We start from the raw sequence: 18874 nt of genomic DNA on the forward strand, positions 1-18874 counted from the left end.
AGTTTTCTCTAGTGAATGTTTTTCAGGGTAGGTTTATTTTTGAAAGTCAATATCTATATAGATACTCTTGAGTTCAGGGCAGCAAAAAAAATAATAAAAAAATCCAACATTATTGAACAAACATTGACTATAATGGGGCACATTGCCTAAATTGGCACACTCCAATAATTTCTCTACACTTTTACATTCGTACATCTGTTAGATGCTTTTATCCAAAGAAAAGCGACTTATATTGCATTTACTAAACATTTTATTAGTTCATGCATTTGCTGGAAATCAAACCCATGACTATGCCGTTGCCAGCTTCATGCGTCCTGTAGCTCAAAGAGAGCGTTATGCTAACAACGCCAAGGTCATGGGTTTGATTCCCAGCGAATGCATGCATAATGCATCAAATGTACCTTGAATGCAATAAAGCAAGTCACTTTGGATTAAAGCGTGTACCAAATGCATGAATGTAAATCTACTGTTTCACTTGCAAATGCGTTATATTTAATAGAATTGTCCAGTTAGTCCATGCTAAGAGCATTTTTCTCCATTCAAGGCCGTTCAAAATTCTATGCGTATTCTGATTTCTTAAATCTCAGATATTCATTATTTGGCCAATTTTCATTTTTGTTCTCTCATACAGTATTACACTCTCCTATGATTTCCACAGGAATCATAGACCTCCTTTGGTTACTTTACAGAAATCAAATGGGCTGAATTTTGAGTAATGTTGCTCGCTAATTGTTAATTGCTTTGATAATTAACATAATTTTCTGAAAAGAGGCTTTAATTGTCATGCAGACCTCAAAACGAAATATACATCTGGAGTTTCTTTAGTGTGGTGGATTGTTTCCAGATTGCCCAGATCATAAAACAATGTCGTCGTTGAGTTGCTCGGCAGTTTTGAGTTGTAACTCTCTCCACGATGTTGTGTAAAGTCCTGCCGGTTATTTTGGGAGTGTTTGCTTCTCTCCAGCTCTGTCCCTGAAGTCTCTGGAGATCCAGTCTGAAGTGTTGGCTCTGAAACAGCACACAGAATCGATGCTTCGGGGACAAGGTAACTGAGATTTTAATGAAGGAGAGCTGGACAGCCCTTGGCAGACGAAACCTCAATGCCCTCTTAACAAGAACACTCTCCAGGCCAGTGGGAAACGAGTAGGGTTAATTAATTAGAAATGAAGAGGCTAGAGTTGTTTCTGTTCTCCTTTTCTCTTTCTAAACAGCCCAGCTTGATTGTGCCGTGTGGTTTTATGCCCGAGTTTTTCCCCTGCTCAGCCTTATCATCATTTTTCGTTGTGTGTGTTGTGTATTGAAGTCGTGCAGTTGTGTCTCCTTGACAGAGAATGTTGTTTGTGGTTGATGGATAATGTTTCAGTGCCTCCTGAGGGCTAAAGTGTTATCTAACAGTCCAGAAGGCATCATGGGGGGTGTTTCCATGCATTTTTTGGTCTATTATTTATCTAATTATGTCCAACAGATTTTCATTGTATAAAATTGCTGAAAATTTCTTTGATTTGCTATATATATATATATATATATGAAGAGTTCAGATGCAAAAGCCTCTAAATGCCATTTGAAATTTTCTTCTTTAATGATGATTTTGATCAAACTTGTATAGTTAAGTTCAGTAATTTCACTTAAATAACAATTAATAGGTAATTATCATTGCAATTTAAGTGAAATCACTGAACTTAAATATACAAGCTTGATAAAAATGATCATTCTAGAAGAAAATTTAAAATGGCACTTGGAGGCTTTTGCATCTGAACTCTTCATATATATACACCTTTTTTTGTGCTTGATAGTTGGAAAATCTCCCATTGACTTGAATTAACAAGTCAAGTCACCTTTATATAGAGCTTTTTACAATACAGATTGTTTCAAAGCAGCTTTACAGAGATAACAGGAAAATAATGCACCAATGTTTGTTTCCAAAAGAAAATAGCATCTCAGTCTAGCTTAAGTAAGTTCACTGGTGTTTCATTTTTGTTGTAAAAAAGTTATTAATTTAGTTCATTTATACTAGATAGCCTGGAGAAAAGCGTGATGTCATCGCCCAGCTCAGTTCAGTTCTTACATAATAGTGATCAATAATATTGTTGAATATTAAATGAAATGTCCCCAAAAGCCAATGGAGACAGTATCAATGAACCAAAACTCCATCAGTGACAGAATGGAGAAATAAACCCTGGGAGAAACCAGACTCAGTCACACTTCTCCTCTGGCCAGCAAACGAACAGTGTATGATTATGATTCAGGCAGCATTACAGGTCAGAAGTCAGATTGGATCAGAATATTATCCTGTTCCTCCTGGTTGAAGGTCGGAGTCATGACGCCGGTATGGAGATGAGTTTGTGGAGGATCAGTGCCGATGTCTGTTGTGTCGATGAGTCCTTCACAGATGACACAAGCTCTGCTGACACTTCATAAATGCGTTGTGGTCATGTCTAGGCTCAGGTCCTGCGTCTGATCTGGATCCGGCCCGGATCCGGCTGATTACAGTAAGCCTCGGAATAAACAGAAAGACTAACATTAGCGTGATGCCATTCTTCTCATGATGTAACGAGTACATCGGGTGGTATAGAAATTAACAGAATTTCACATGAACATACTTGTGTTGTGTATGAAACAACACATGCAATCAAGCTTAGAAGTGAATGCGGTCACATAAGCTTACCTGCTATCTTAATGCTATTCTTTTTCAGCAGAGTTCATTCATTTTCTCTCACTTTAATCAGTTGAAGTGTTGCTTATAAAAGGGCTTTATCTTTTTCTCCCAGGGATTTTTTAATTATTCAGAAGACTCTATACGCTGATGTGTTCCAGATGCAATCCACCAGAAAACATCCCCTTTAATATATAGCCCTCTAAATCAATTCCAGCTATACCCGTCAAAGACGAGCTCGTTTAATCACTGGGCTGTAGGTCTGGCGGTCAGTCTTTATTGGAATAATCCAATTTTGGGGATATCATGCAGCTAAAAAAAATTCCCAGCATTCGCAGTCAAGTCAAATCAAGTTATAGTGAATGATTTTGCAACCTTGATCTGGACACATCTGAAGACTTCTTCTGAGAGCATTTAGCTAACTCATAACCTTATATTTATGAATATTAACATAATACTTTTCGGCATATGGGAGAATCTCACAAAAATGCCACATTTACATTTCATTAGTAAAACCTAGTATAAAACTGTTGTTTTTTTTAATCAGCATAAATTAAAGGCATGCAACTAGCATGTTTTGTAAAACAGGGAACACTTTAGTTTACGGTTCAATTTTCACTATTAACTAATTGCTCATAAGCATGCATATTAGGCTTTTTAAGCACATATTAATGCCTTATTCTGCATGATTATATTCATACCTTAATAGCACAATAGCTAAAATTAACGGTAACGCTTCCTTTTACAGTACAGTACTTACAGTGTACTTACCTTGAAAGTACTGGCTAATATAAGGTAAGTACATGGAACTTGTTATTACCCAGTAATTAAAATAAGTACATAGTATTTGCATGGGTAACTGGACTGTAAAAGGAAGCGTTACCAAATTAACAACTACCTTACTTACAGTGCTATTAATATGCAGTAATTAGGAGTTTATTGAGGCAAAGTTAAGAGTGAGAATTGGACCCTAATATAAAGTGTGATCATACAATTTTAATGATGTACCATTTTATTCTTCAAAGTAATGAGAATTTGGGGAGTTTAATAGTTATGAAATTGAAAAAAATCTTATTTGTCTTATATAAACAGGCCTCATTATCTTCATATAAACTATATTTACTTTACACAGATATGTTCTTAACAGCACAAAGGCCTCCCTCGGCAGTAATCTTTTTTTAAAAGTCAAGTCAGGTGACCTTTATTTCATTATTGCTTTATACAGTACAGATTGTTTCAAAGCATATTTACAGTGAGAAAATGAATTACTGACGCAAACAGAGTTCACTTCAGCTGTACGGCAGCTCGAAAAGAAAATAGTGTCATTATTCAGCTGAAGTAAATTCAGTGTTGATTCAGTTCTGTCGTAAAGATCGTCAATTATTAAACTTGTTCATTTTATCTATAAAGCAGTTCTGCAGAAAACAATGATGTCATCGTCCAGCTCAGTTCATTTCTAATCCAATAGTGTCAGTGCAGTCAAATCAATAATATTGACCTGACTGTACTTTTGAATAATAAATGACCACCTCTGTACCTTATTTATCCCTAAAGGGTGCATATTAGACCTAAAATGGGACACAGCTTTTATTTTTTTATTTTTAAAGAGTGACAGCTTTTTTGGTAACACTTTACAATAAGGTTCATTAGTTAACATTAATTAATGTATTAACTGAACTAACCATGAGCAATACATTTGCTACTGTGTTTGTTCATCTTTGTTAACATTAGTTAATAAATATACAGCTGTTCATTGTTAGTTCACAGTGCATTAACACATATTAACAAGATTTTAATAAAGAAATAGTAAATGTTGAAAATAACATTAACAAAGATTAACCTGTTAAGTGTCACCCCCCTTTTTTGAATAGACATGCACATTTAGAACTTAAATGATTGTAATTCAAGAATGCTTTGGAATATAGACGTTTTAAAGAAGACATGTGGCATATTTTTGTAGTGAAATAAATTAAGAAAGTGAAACAGAAAACGAGTTTATGGAAATGTACTATGTAAAAAAATGAAGTATTCATATTTTATATAAAATATATATTTTCAAAAACTCTAAAACTGCAAAAAAAAGTTTTAGGTTGATATCTCAAAAAAGTAGCTTTCAGTAAGATTTAGTTAGGGCGCAGTACCAAACATTTCCACTAGGGCACGACCAGACTTCATTACTGCACATATAAGAGCACCTCCATTTCCATCTGTGTTTTGAGTGATACGAACCATTATTTTGACAAATTATGTATCACTCAAAACATAATTTGTTTTTGAGTGATAAATTTTTTGATATTTAAAACATTTTCAGACCTTTTTTCCCTAATAATTGAATGGATGCAATATTTTGAACTCTTGGCATGAAAACAAACTGAGGTCTGTAACTTTTTTTCATGATTTTTCATGTTCATCACTATTTCAAAATAAAGGTCTCTAGGAGTATGAAAATATTCTTGTTGCAAATTGATAAATTACGACTCCTCTGTGATTTCTTTTGAAAATCAGTCACCATATGGAATCATATGGAAACTATAGATTGTAAGCTTTCAAATGATATATAGTTTGTCAAGATTACTTAAAGGGATACTCCCCTTTTTTTTGTAAATAGGCTCATTTTACAACTCCCCCAGAGTTAAACAGTCGAGTTTTACCGTTTTCGAATCCATTCAGCCGATTTTCTGATATTTAGAAGAATATCAGTAACCAGACAGTTTCTGGTCTCACTGACTAAACTGTCTAGTTACTGATATTCCCACGCTATCTCACGACCGATTCGTACGAATTCGTACGAGTGATTCAAAAGTGGCTAATTCGTACTAATTCATACGAACTCACTCGTATGAACTTGTACGATTTGTCTAAACCCACGTGACGGTTATGTTTAGGGGTAGGTCATTCGTACGAATTCATACGAATTGGCTAATTCGTAAAATATGTACGATTTAGCAAAATCGTACGAGTGAGGTCGTACGAATTGTTACGAATTAGCCACCTCGTAAAATTCGTACGAATTCCCGTGAGATCGGGTTGGATATTCTTCTAAATATCAGAAAATCGTCTGAATGGATTTAAAAACGCTAAAACTCAACTGCTTAACTCTGAGGGAGTTGTAAAATGAGCCTATTTCCAAAAAAAAGTGGAGTATCCCTTTAAGGTCTTTTCTAAGATATTATTGTTTTAAAAATATAACGTGGACAGTTAAGGGGTGTTTACAGTAAGTGCAGTTCATTATGCTAACTAATCTAGTTAACTAATGAACCTTATTGTAAAGTGTTACCCCTTTTTTATACAAGAGTGTATATCCTTCTGTAATGAGGTCTTGTGGTCTTTCTCTCGGCAGGATTCGGGATGACCACGCCTGTGACAGTAGCTGGAAAGATCTTCTTGATCTTCTACGGTCTGTTAGGTTGCGCGGCCACCATCCTGTTCTTCAACCTGTTCCTGGAGCGCATCATTACCCTGCTGGCCGTGGTGATGAAGGCCGTTCGTCTTCGCCGTCTGAGGACCAGTGGTCTCCTCCCGCCGGGGATCTGCACGGACTTCGCCGCAAGTACGTTGCCAGGCTGGAAGCCCTCGGTGTACCACGTGATGCTCATCCTGGGTCTGTCGGCCATCGTGATCTCCTGCTGCGCGTCGGCCATGTACACTCCAGTGGAGGGTTGGGCGTACTTGGACTCGCTCTATTTTTGCTTCGTCACCTTCAGCACGATTGGTTTCGGGGATTTGGTCAGCAGTCAGAGTGCTGTGTACGGCTACCAAAGCCTTTACCGCTTGGCTAACTGTCTCTTCATCTTGGCTGGAGTATGTTGCATCTACTCTCTCTTCAATGTCATCTCAATCGTCATCAAGCAGGTCCTCAACTGGATGTTGGGGAAAATGAGTTGCTTGTGTTGCCAACGCTGCAACAAAGCAAATGCTTTCTTGGGACGCCGCAACGCCATCAGACCCGGCTCACGCCTCCGAAAGGGACGATTCGGGCAAACGCCGGACTCGGACGGGCCTTGCGACAGCGACACGGAGGGCCGTAGGCTTTCGGGTGAGATGATCTCCATGCGGGACCTGACGGGATCCAATAAAATCTCACTGGCGATCATGCAGAAACAGCTTTCGGAGTCAGCAAACGGATATCCCAGAACGGTCTGCGGAAGCTCTCGGCAAAACGGCTTTTCCGGTGGCGTCGGCGCTCTCGGCATTATGAACAACCGCTTAGCAGAAACCAGTGACTCTAGGTAGAGCTAACCTTTGCCTAAACAGGGTAAGCATCTCAAAAGACGATTATCTTTAGCAGTAAAGCCTCTCCAACTCTCTCTGGAAGTCAAGCGGTTTGGATTTAGCCTAAATGTCTTGAGCTTGTGTAGAACAGCATGACGTGCATGAACTGTGTAGGATATCCGTTAGGGTTTCTGGACTGCAGCATATGCTAGGAAGTAATGGTGCGTTCAAATCACGTTCGAAAGATTGTATTTACGAGTTCAATGCGCATGATCGGCACTACAAAGTCGTAATTACGATTAGAGATACTGAGGGAGAAAACATGTCGGATGCAGCGTCTGTATTAAACGATATTTCTTTAACGATAAAAGTAAGTTGCATGTGCAAAATACCATATAATACTGATAGTATTGTACAGTTACTATAAAAACATAAAAATCATTCTTTATTCATTTAGTAAATTGTTGAATTTCATGCGGAAAAGGCCGTAAAAAGTCGTAATTACAACTTCACAACTCGTAAATACGAACTTCCCAGGAGGACTTGCTCGCACCATATTCAACTCATCAACCGTAACAAACCCGGATTATCATGTTTTCTGGAATTTGTAGACAGTACAACAGTAACTAAACTTAAACAAACGCTCTGAAGTTAGACTTGACTATTCGACCAGTGGCTATTCATATGAGTAGAGCTTTTCGATTCTCATATACGTAGAAGTAGCATCCTTTTTACTCCATTCGGATAGCACACTCGATTTACAACTATGCATCATCTCCATCCATGTCGCAAACATTTGAGTTTTTACCAGTTCGCATTAAATGTATGTACCTCACTCCTCATTGAAAAGTCCTTACTTTTTAGTGTGTACTTGTATTTTGGACAAGATCTCAAAATCTCACGGGAACAACGTGGCTAATTCGTAAGACCTCACTCGTACGAATTTCTAAGATTTTTGCTAAATCGTACATATTTTACGAATTGGCCAACTCGTATGAATTCATACAATGACCTACCCCTGACCCCGCCCCTAAACCTAACCATCACGTGGGTTTAGACAAATCATACGAATTCGTACGAGTGAGGTCGTATGAATTAGTGCAAATTAGCCACTTTTTAATCATTTGTATGAATTCGTAGGAATTGGTTGTGAGATAGCGTTGCAACAAAAGTCCTTACTTTTTCAGTGTGTACTTGTATTTTGAACAAGATCTCAAAATCTCACGGGAATTCGTACAAATTTTACGAGGTGGCTAATTCGTAACAATTCGTACGACCTCACTCGTGCGAATTAGTAAGATTTTTGCTAAATCATACATATTTTACGAATTGGCCTACTCGCATGAATTCGTACGAATGACCTATCCCTGACCCCGCCGCTAAACCTAACCATCACGTGGGTTTAGACAAATCATACGAATTGGTACGAGTGAGGTCATATGAATTCGTACACATTAGCCACTTTTTAATCATTCGTATGAATTCGTAGGAATTGGTTGTGAGATAGCGTTGCAACAAAAGTCCTTACTTTTTTAGTGTGTACTTGTATTTTAGACAAGATCTCAAAATCTCACGGGAATTCGTACAAATTTTACGAGGTGGCTAATTCGTAACAATTCGTAAGACCTCACTCGTACGAATTAGTAAGATTTTTGCTAAATCGTACATATTTTACGAATTGGCCTACTCGCATAAATTCGTACGAATGACCTATCCCTGACCCCGCCGCTAAACCTAACCATCACGTGGGTTTAGACAAATCATACGAATTCGTACGAGTGAGGTCATATGAATTCGTACTCATTAGCCACTTTTTAATCATTCATATGAATTCGTAGGAATTGGTTGAGATAGCGTTGCAACAAAAGTCCTTACTTTTTTATTGTGTACTTGTATTTTAGACAAGATCTCAAAATCTCACGGGAATTCGTACAAATTTTACGAGGTGGCTAATTCGTAACAATTCGTAAGACCTCACTCGTAAGAATTAGTACGATTTTTGCTAAATCGTACATATTTTACGAATTGGCCTACTCGCATGAATTCGTACGAATGACCTATCCCTGACCCCGCCGCTAAACCTAACCATCACGTGGGTTTAGACAAATCATACGAATTCGTACGAGTGAGGTCATATGAATTCGTACTCATTAGCCACTTTTTAATCATTCGTATGAATTCGTAGGAATTGGTTGTGAGATAGCGTTGCAACAAAAGTCCTTACTTTTTCAGTGTGTACTTGTATTTTGAACAAGATCTCAAAATCTCACGGGAATTCGTACAAATTTTACGAGGTGGCTAATTCGTAACAATTCGTACGACCTCACTCGTGCGAATTAGTAAGATTTTTGCTAAATCATACATATTTTACGAATTGGCCTACTCGCATGAATTCGTACGAATGACCTATCCCTGACCCCGCCGCTAAACCTAACCATCACGTGGGTTTAGACAAATCATACGAATTGGTACGAGTGAGGTCATATGAATTCGTACACATTAGCCACTTTTTAATCATTCGTATGAATTCGTAGGAATTGGTTGTGAGATAGCGTTGCAACAAAAGTCCTTACTTTTTTAGTGTGTACTTGTATTTTAGACAAGATCTCAAAATCTCACGGGAATTCGTACAAATTTTACGAGGTGGCTAATTCGTAACAATTCGTAAGACCTCACTCGTACGAATTAGTAAGATTTTTGCTAAATCGTACATATTTTACGAATTGGCCTACTCGCATAAATTCGTACGAATGACCTATCCCTGACCCCGCCGCTAAACCTAACCATCACGTGGGTTTAGACAAATCATACGAATTCGTACGAGTGAGGTCATATGAATTCGTACTCATTAGCCACTTTTTAATCATTCATATGAATTCGTAGGAATTGGTTGAGATAGCGTTGCAACAAAAGTCCTTACTTTTTTATTGTGTACTTGTATTTTAGACAAGATCTCAAAATCTCACGGGAATTCGTACAAATTTTACGAGGTGGCTAATTCGTAACAATTCGTAAGACCTCACTCGTAAGAATTAGTACGATTTTTGCTAAATCGTACATATTTTACGAATTGGCCTACTCGCATGAATTCGTACGAATGACCTATCCCTGACCCCGCCGCTAAACCTAACCATCACGTGGGTTTAGACAAATCATACGAATTCGTACGAGTGAGGTCATATGAATTCGTACTCATTAGCCACTTTTTAATCATTCGTATGAATTCGTAGGAATTGGTTGAGATAGCGTTGCAACAAAAGTCCTTACTTTTTCAGTGTGTACTTGTATTTTGGACAAGATCTCAAAATCTCACGGGAATTCGTACAAATTTTACGAGGTGGCTAATTCGTAACAATTCGTACGACCTCACTCGTAAGAATTAGTACGATTTTTGCTAAATCGTACATATTTTACGAATTGGCCAACTATGAATTCGTACGAATGACCTACCCCTGACCCCGCCCCTAAACTTAACCATCACGTGGGTTTAGACAAAGCGTACGAATTCGTACGAGTGAGGTCGTATGAATTAGTACAAATTAGCCACTTTTTAATCATTCGTATGAATTCGTAAGACCTCACTTGTACGAATTAGTAAGATTTTTGCTAAATCGTACATATTTTACGAATTGGCCAACTATGAATTCGTACGAATGACCTACCCCTGACCCCGCCCCTAAACCTAACCATCACGTGGGTTTAGACAAATCGTACGAATTCGTACGAGTGAGGTCGTATGAATTAGTACAAATTAGCCACTTTTTAATCATTCGTATGAATTCGTAGGATCTGGTCGTGAGATAGCGTTGCAACAACACAGGTTCACTTGTTATGTGCAGTTTGTTCATGCACCAAGAACTGATATTATGTGAGCTAGTATGCAGCATTAGTCAAAGAGAAGAGCAAATTGACGACTTTACAGGATGCAGATTAGGAGGTTTGTGCTGTATAAGCGAGTTCATTTACCGTACCCCTTCAAATCGGTGTTCCTGTCAATAGGGATCTCATGGAAAAGAAGTGCCACTGTTTAATGGTTTTACATTCGGTATAGTAACAGGATGAGATGCACCAATGAGAACTTCAAAGCCAAACTGTTGTTCCCCAAAGAGGAGAGAGGAGGAGCTGAAGAGATGGAGTGAAGGAGAATAAAGTGAAGAAGCCCTGAGAGAGAATATCAGCGCAGAACTAGACTTCCAGCGGATCTGCCAGACCGAACGTTAGCATCCTCGACCCCTCAACGGTAGAGTTAGGAACAGACCGCTTAGATCATATTTGCTTCACCTGCCCTGGAAATATAGTGTGGGAGGATGGAGGTTTTCAACAGAGAAAGCTTAGTCTTAGTTGTTGAATAGCCATTTAGAAAGAAAGCCAGCTTTGTGCATGCTATATTGTTCGACACTATGAATGTGTTTACATGCACAATCCTACACTGATTGACGCAGACAACATGAGCTTAAAGGAGTAGTTCACTTTAAAAAAAACTTTAGCTGATAATTTACTCACCCCCATGTCATCCAAGATGTCCATGTCTTTCTTTCTTCAGTCGAAAAGAAATGAAGGTTTTTGATGAAAACATTCCAGGATTTTTCTCCATATAATGGACTTCAATGGGGTCCAAACGGTTCAACGTCCAAATGACAGTTTCAGTGCAGCTTCAAAGGTCTTTAAAAGATTCCAGATGATGAATAACGGTCTTGTCTAGCGAAACGATCCCTTATTTATAAATATATATAACAAATTTTAAGTTTTATAAGCTCAAATGCTCGCCTTGCTCTGTTCTGTGCGTTTGTGACTCTCCTGTTCGAACTCGTTTATCAAAATGAACGAATCTTTTTCCGTGTCTTTTTTGAACTAATCTTTTTCCGTGTCATTTGGTTGATTCAACGAACTAAATGAACGAATTGACTCGGAAAAAGATTCGCTCATTTTGATGAACAAGTTCGAACCAAAAAAGATTTAAGATGAGCATTTGTGCTTATAAAACTTATACTTTTTTATTTATTTTTCAAATGAGCGATCGTTTCGCTTGATAAGACTCTTATTCATCGTCTGAAATCGTTTAAAGCCCTTTGAAGCTGCACTGAAACTCTCATTTGGACCTTGAACCGTTTGGACCCCATTGAAGTCCATTATATGGAGAAAATCCTGGAATGTTTTCATCAAAAACCTTAATTTCTTTTCGACTGAAGAAAGAAAGACATGGACATCTTGGATGACATGGGGGTGAGTAAATTATCAGCAAAAGTTTTTTTTAAAGTGAACTACTCCTTTAATGAGATTTTGAAATTATTTTCTTGAAAATGTAAACAAGACATGCACAAACTGAGAAAAGCAACTCAAGTCTGGTGTGTGTGTTTACGTATATAAAGTGGAATGGGTGTAATGGGTTTTGCTTTAACCTTTTGCAACGTTCCCAGTTAAAAGAACATGTCGAGCTGTTTAGGACATGACCTTACATGCACTCATTAACATACTTATTACGATTCGGCTGTGCATTTAAATGGCTTGATCGACATTCTGTGAGCTTATTCGGCGTGGCGGTGACTGTGTAATGAATCCTGATCGTTTCAAAATCTCATTTAAAGTGAGTGTTGGCAGTTTCAGTTTCTTTAATAAGCAGATTTTTGATAATTATCAATGTTTTGTTGTGCATGTAAACACTCATAGCTCATTTGTCCTCATAATGTGCAGTTTGCTGAACGTCACAATGCATTACTGCTCTTTTGCATAAAACTGAACTCTAATGAACTCTAATTAACTCTCTTCGCTCATGTTGTCTCAAATCACCAACTCTCACTGAAAATGAACGACTTTCCGTTGCTTTCTTACTGCAAATCTGCCCTTGCGAACTTCCCCAAATGATAACTTAAACTGCTTTAATAAAACAAGCACCTGCTTGATGAATTGCAATAGATGCTAAATGAGCTGTTGTACAGCATTTGTGTGTGTAGCCGGCAGAAACAAATGCTAGTGTGGTGTAAAATCCTGAGTTGAGGAGGGAGGGAAAGACACATCAGCACAGAACTGGCTCTATAAGTGTGCATTCACAACACACAAACGCACAAACACACACACAGCACAGCTATACGCAAACATCAATGTAAATAGTGCGGTACAGTCAAGCAGAACAATTTCTGATTCTTTTTGCATATTACAAAGGGAAATGACTGAAGATTTCGGCTCTTGCTTATAATATACAACCTCAGGTAGTTCAAACTTCTGATAGTTTTTTGCATGCGACTATGGTAAAGCCATACGAGAGCCACTTGTATCTCTTATAGATCTATTTTTATATACAAATATGTTCATGTATCACACCTGGCAGTGTTGGTTGGACTCGGTTGGAACAAATGATTAAATGAGTTTGAAATGGACGAACAAAATGATAAATCACATTCTAGCGGGATAAATCATGTAAAAACTGGTATCTGGTTTCTAGCTCATCTAACTTGGTCATTAGCTGGTCCAAAATCATCTTGGATCAGCAATAAACCAGTTACCAGCTAGTCGTGCCGTTTTAAGGTGGTCATACTGGTTTTTGGAACATAATAAGCATGCTGTATACCGTATATAGTGTTATATATATACTATTATTTTTATTCAAATGATTTATTATCTTTTATTATATATTTTTATTTTTTATTTTAATTAGTTTATTTTTTTGTTGTCATTTCTATTCGTTTTCAGTTCACTATTTAGGTAAAATTTTGTTTATTTAAAAATTTCATTTTGATTTTTTTAGGGCCTGTCAAACGATTAATCGCGATTAATCGCATCCAAAATAAAAGTTTACATAATATATGTGGGTGCACTGTGTCTAATTATTTTGTATATATAAATACACACACATGCATGTATATTTAAGAAAAAAAATACTATTTATGAATAAAATATTTATATTTATATATAATATAAATTATATATAAATCTATACAGTATATACATGCAAATATTTCTATGTATTTATATATATAAAATAATTATACACAGTGCACCCACATATATTATGTAAACACAAACTTTATTTTGGATGCGATTAATCGCGATTTTTGAGCCCTAGATTTTTTATTTATATTATCCAGGTAATTTTAATGCTTCAACTCAACCTATTTAAGCTAATATTTATGTTTTATTTCCGTTTTCAAGTTTTCTAGAATAGTTTTAGTTAATGATAATATATACCGATGACACATCAAATTTGTAGAAAACTGCTCATTACATCATGACCTGAACATATCATTGGGCATGCATGAGTGATTAAGAGAGAGTTTGAGATGGAAATGCAACTCAAAACGAATCTTCATATGAGCTTGTGAAGGAACCTTGAAATATTTCAAATAAACGTATTTAAGACTCAGTTTGTTCTCTTAAAATGCATGCATGGCTCGATATCAACTGCCTTATTTTGTTCCTCAACCATGTAACTAATGTAGATCTGACTTACTCTGTACAGTAAATCTTTTGCATTTTGCAAAATGAATCTCCATTGATTGCAATGGATCTAACTGAACTGAAGTCCTCCATTTTCCCCAGGAGTTGGGAGATCTGGGAATTTCAGTTGTATTTTTTGTTTGTGTAGCCTAGACTCAAATAACCTGTCCATCATGTCTTCTTTTGTGTTTTTAACAGCAATATGAAGCCCAATTTCAGTTGTAAGGTGGAAACCAGGTTTAGATTACAACTGCTTTCTGATTCAAATTGTTTTGGTAAATGCATGAATGACATGAAAATTATAGTAATGGTTTCTTTACGTGTGCATACTGAATTTTAGTGACCGCTGCAATTATAACACACATTTCTTCACTCACACTCACAGTCAAGGGAAAATTATTGTTATTGGACGTAATTAAGCAAAATGTAAAATAGTCAATCTTTTTGGCCATCCAGTATTTTTATTTTCTATCTCTTCCATCTTGTATGGTTAGATGATTGCAAAAGGGTTTAATTTGCTGCCGTTTGGTTATTATTTGTGTCTGCAAGGGTCATTTAGTATTAATAAATATGAAACAACATGGTGATACTAAATGACCTGTAGTATATCTTAGTCTTTATGCATCTCTCACTGTTGGCATATGCTTCTTAATAAAAAGATGGCAAGATTAATAATTATGCACGCTCTCCCCTTTTGCAGATTCAGACAGTATTTTGCAGTGTACAATGAAAAGATGGATCAGATTTTACAGTATAATTGTGGTAAGTGTGACTCAGACTGTTTAACTGTTGACATGAATTTTCATCATGGTTTTATTTTAAGAAAGATCAATATGCAAGAAGAGCAGAGCAGAATAGGTGTTTGCCTACTCAATCTATCCCTCCTGTTCGCTTTCTCTCTCTCTCAGAAACATGCATGTATGAAACCGTCCGATTAGATTCATATATAATTCAATACTTCAATGAAGGTTAAAGTCAACATGAAATGGCATTCAAAGAACGAAACACGCAACAGGTTCATCTTGATTCTATCTGAAATGTTGACGTTTTTGTGGAAGATAAACGTTATTTTTCACTGAAATAGCATGTACTTATGAATCATTCATAATGAGACCATGAACATTTGTTCATTCTAAAAATTGAATAGGCCTATACAGTATATATATAAAATAGGGTTGATTTCATGTTGACTGTTGTGTGGTGTGAAGAATCAGTGCTTTATTGTGACACGATCAGTGATCTAGACCTGGTTTCCTGATCATCAGTCCTCAGAAGTCTTCATTCGAGACTCTAACCTATGTTGTCTGCATCGTGGCGCATCATTGATTTACTGTATGCAAATTACTTCTGGTTGCAAGTTGCACATTTATAACGATGATTGTACTTTTATAATTATTTTAAAATCTAATGAGTCATGCATATACAAAATTAAAATCTATTCTAAGAATTTCTCTGTCTTTTCTTCCCCCTCATATCTTTATGATACAGCAAACGGAGGCGAGTAGTTGCACTCTGTTGTTTGACATTTGTTTCAGTAACTAAACTGTGCAAAACTACATAAAGCCGAGCTGCAAAGACAGCATTTAAAGGAATAGTTGACCATGACATGACAGTGCTGTCCTTGTGTTGTTAGTAGTGGAACTCAAAAGGCTGTCAGTTTTGGAAACTGCAACTGTTCTCTTACACCCGTTTCACACATAATCCGATTGCTGTGCCCGTTCGTATGCGGTGCGTATTTTTTTCCGTATGTTAACAGGTTAGTACGGAAGCTTGTTTCCACTACAGAATAAAAAATAAAAAAGGTAATTGCGATTTTTTTATCTCACAATTCTGACTTTTTTTCTCACAACGGCGTGTGATAAAGTCAGAATTGCATGATATAAAGTCGCAATTGCGTGTAATAAAGTCAGAATTGCGAGATATAAAGTCAGAATTGCGTGATATAAAGTCGCAATTGCGAGATAGTCACAATTGTGTATTATAAAGTCAGAATTGAGTGATATAAAGTCGCAATTGAGTGATAAAGTCAGAATTGAGTGATATAAAGTCACAATTACGTGATATGAAGTCACAATTGCGAGATATAAAGTCAGAATTGCGAGATATAAAGTCACAAATGTGTATTATAAAGTTAGAATTGCGTGATATAAAGCCGCAATTGAGTGATATAAAGTCAGAATTGTGAGATATAAAGTCAGAATTGTGAGATATAAAGTCAGAATTGAGTGATATAAAGTCACAATTACGTGATATAAAGCCGCAATTGAGTGATATAAAGTCACAATTGCGTGATATAAAGTCAGAATTGATATAAAGTCAGAATTGCATGTTGTAAAGTCAGAATTGTGAGATATTCTGAGGGGGAAAAGTTAGTCTTTTTTCCCTTAGAATTGGCCTGATAACTCGCAATTTCGAGTTTATATCTTACAATTCTGAGAAAAGATGTCAGAATTGCGAGATTATAAACTCGTAATTAGGCCTATGTGTTATAAAGACAGAATTGCGGGATGTAAACTCGCAATTATAAGAAATATAGTCGCAATTGTGAGAAAAAAAGTCAGAATTGTGAGATATAAAGTCTCAATTCTGTCTTTTTTTTCTCACAATTGAGACTTTATATCTCGGAATTGCGACTATTTCTCACAATTCTGACTTCATATCTCGCAATTGTGAGATATAAAGTCAGAATTGCGTGATAAAGTCAGAATTGCGAGATATAAAGTCACAATTGTGTATTACAAAGTCAGAATTGCGAGATATAAAGTTGCAATTGCGTGATATACAGTAAAGTTAGAATTGCGTATTATAAAGTCAGAATTGCGTGATATAGAGTCAGAATTGATTGATATAAAGTTAGAATTACGTGATATAAAGTCAGAATTGATATAAAGTCAGAATTGATATAAAGTCAGAATTGCATGTTGTAAAGTCAGAATTGTGAGATATTCTGAGGGGGAAAAGTTGGTCTTTCTTTCCTTAGAATTGGCCTGATAACTCGCAATTTCGAGTTTATATCTCACAATTCTGAGAAAAGATGTCAGAATTTCGAGATTATAAACTCGTAATTAGGCCTATGTGTTATAAAGACAGAATTGCGGGATGTAAACTCGCAATTATGAGAAATATAGTCGCAATTGTGAGAAAAAAAGTCAGAATTGTGAGATATAAAGTCTCAATTCTGTCTTTTTTTCTTGCAATTGCGACTTTATTTCTCACAATTCAAATACTTCTCGAAATTCTTTCTCAGAATTGTGAGATACTCGAAATTGCGAGTTATCAGGCCAATTCTAAGGAAAGAAAGACTAACCTTTCCCCCTCAGAATATCTCACAATTCTGACTTTACAACATGCAGTTCTGACTTTATGTCAATTCTGACTTTATATCACGCAATTAACTTTATATCAATCAATTCTGACTCTATTTCTCACAATTCTGACTTCATATCTCGCAATTGTGAGATAAAAAGTCACAATTGTTTTTTTGTTTTTTTTCTATTCAGTGTAAACAAGCTTCCATAGGTTAGAGCTTTCACACTGCACGCGGATGCAGTCCGTCGATCCGTTCCAGTTGTGACATGCAAGATTTATTGTATTAAAATTTAAATGCAAAAGTAAAGGCATGCAAGTCGGCTGTTTTTGTCAATTTTAAGTTTTAATTTAAAATGTTTGCGATTTTGATATAAGTACATGGTTACATATTTGACCACTTGCGTGAGCAACTTAATATATAGGCATAATGCATGGAATTATGGGCCTACGTTGTTTAAATTGTGTTTAAACGTGCATATGTTTAAGATAATCGCAATGCTGACAATTTTTTTTTTGCACACGGAGTATGGGTGAAACGGGCGTTATTCTGAGCTCCTTCTAGTGTGCGATGGCATGATGCATTGGTGTGTGTGTGTTCTGTCCGCTCGCCTCAATCTTCCTGGTGATGCTCATTCAAAGTGAAGCAGCGTTTTCACCCAATCTTCCCTGTCACCGCTGAACAAATTGTTTTTCTACACTAGCTGAGGTCGTGATCCTCGTGCACAGAAACAAGCTGTGAGGCTGAACTGTGTTGACTAGCCCACAGCGAATCACAATCAGTCCTACACAACCGGAATAATCACCGCCTGCTAGTCAATAGGTCTTTTTTGTGGGCTTGCATTAAACTGAGATAACATCTGCTTACTTCAGGCTAACAAACATCACCACTCAATGCAATGTTCCCACAGAACTGCAATTAAAACTAAACCAGTAATTGCATGATGAAAATGCATGGTTGAGTGAAATAATTGCGTGCAGGAACATATTTGCACACTTTGAAAACTTTGATCAACTTTTACTTCCAAAGATGTTAAATGGTCACCGAATGAAAACATGAAACTTGTCTTTTAGGGGTCACTTATGTTAGTCAAGATGCCTTGCATGCACGGTAATAGTCGTAATTTAGTTTCTCTTTAGTTTAGTTTCTGACCTTCAGAATAAATAACAATTTTGAATTGTGGAAAGGGGTCTATTATAATTGAAATCAGCTTGTTTTGAAAAAGCCTGCATGACAGGATCACATTGTTTTTACATGGAAGCTTCTTTCTG

The 18874-nt window shown here is 36.6% G+C and overlaps 1 protein-coding gene across 3 annotated transcripts in view; it reads left to right on the top strand.

The window, feature by feature from the left end:
• kcnk12 (potassium channel, subfamily K, member 12) overlaps positions 1–11368 on the top strand; it is a 36791-nt gene extending 25423 nt beyond the window's left edge. For all 3 annotated transcript variants that reach the window (XM_089116743.1, XM_089116744.1, XM_039658536.2), the window contains one exon: positions 5994–11368. In XM_089116743.1, coding sequence (XP_088972869.1) covers positions 5994–6886 — 893 coding nt within the window. In that variant the 3' untranslated portion in view covers positions 6887–11368. The remainder of the gene's footprint in view (positions 1–5993) is intronic.
• Positions 11369–18874: the final 7506 nt, after the last annotated feature.

The sequence above is a fragment of the Pimephales promelas genome, chromosome 11 (assembly GCF_988280905.1).
Source record: "Pimephales promelas chromosome 11, fPimPro1.hap1.1, whole genome shotgun sequence".
Classification (NCBI taxonomy): Eukaryota; Metazoa; Chordata; class Actinopteri; order Cypriniformes; family Leuciscidae; genus Pimephales; species Pimephales promelas.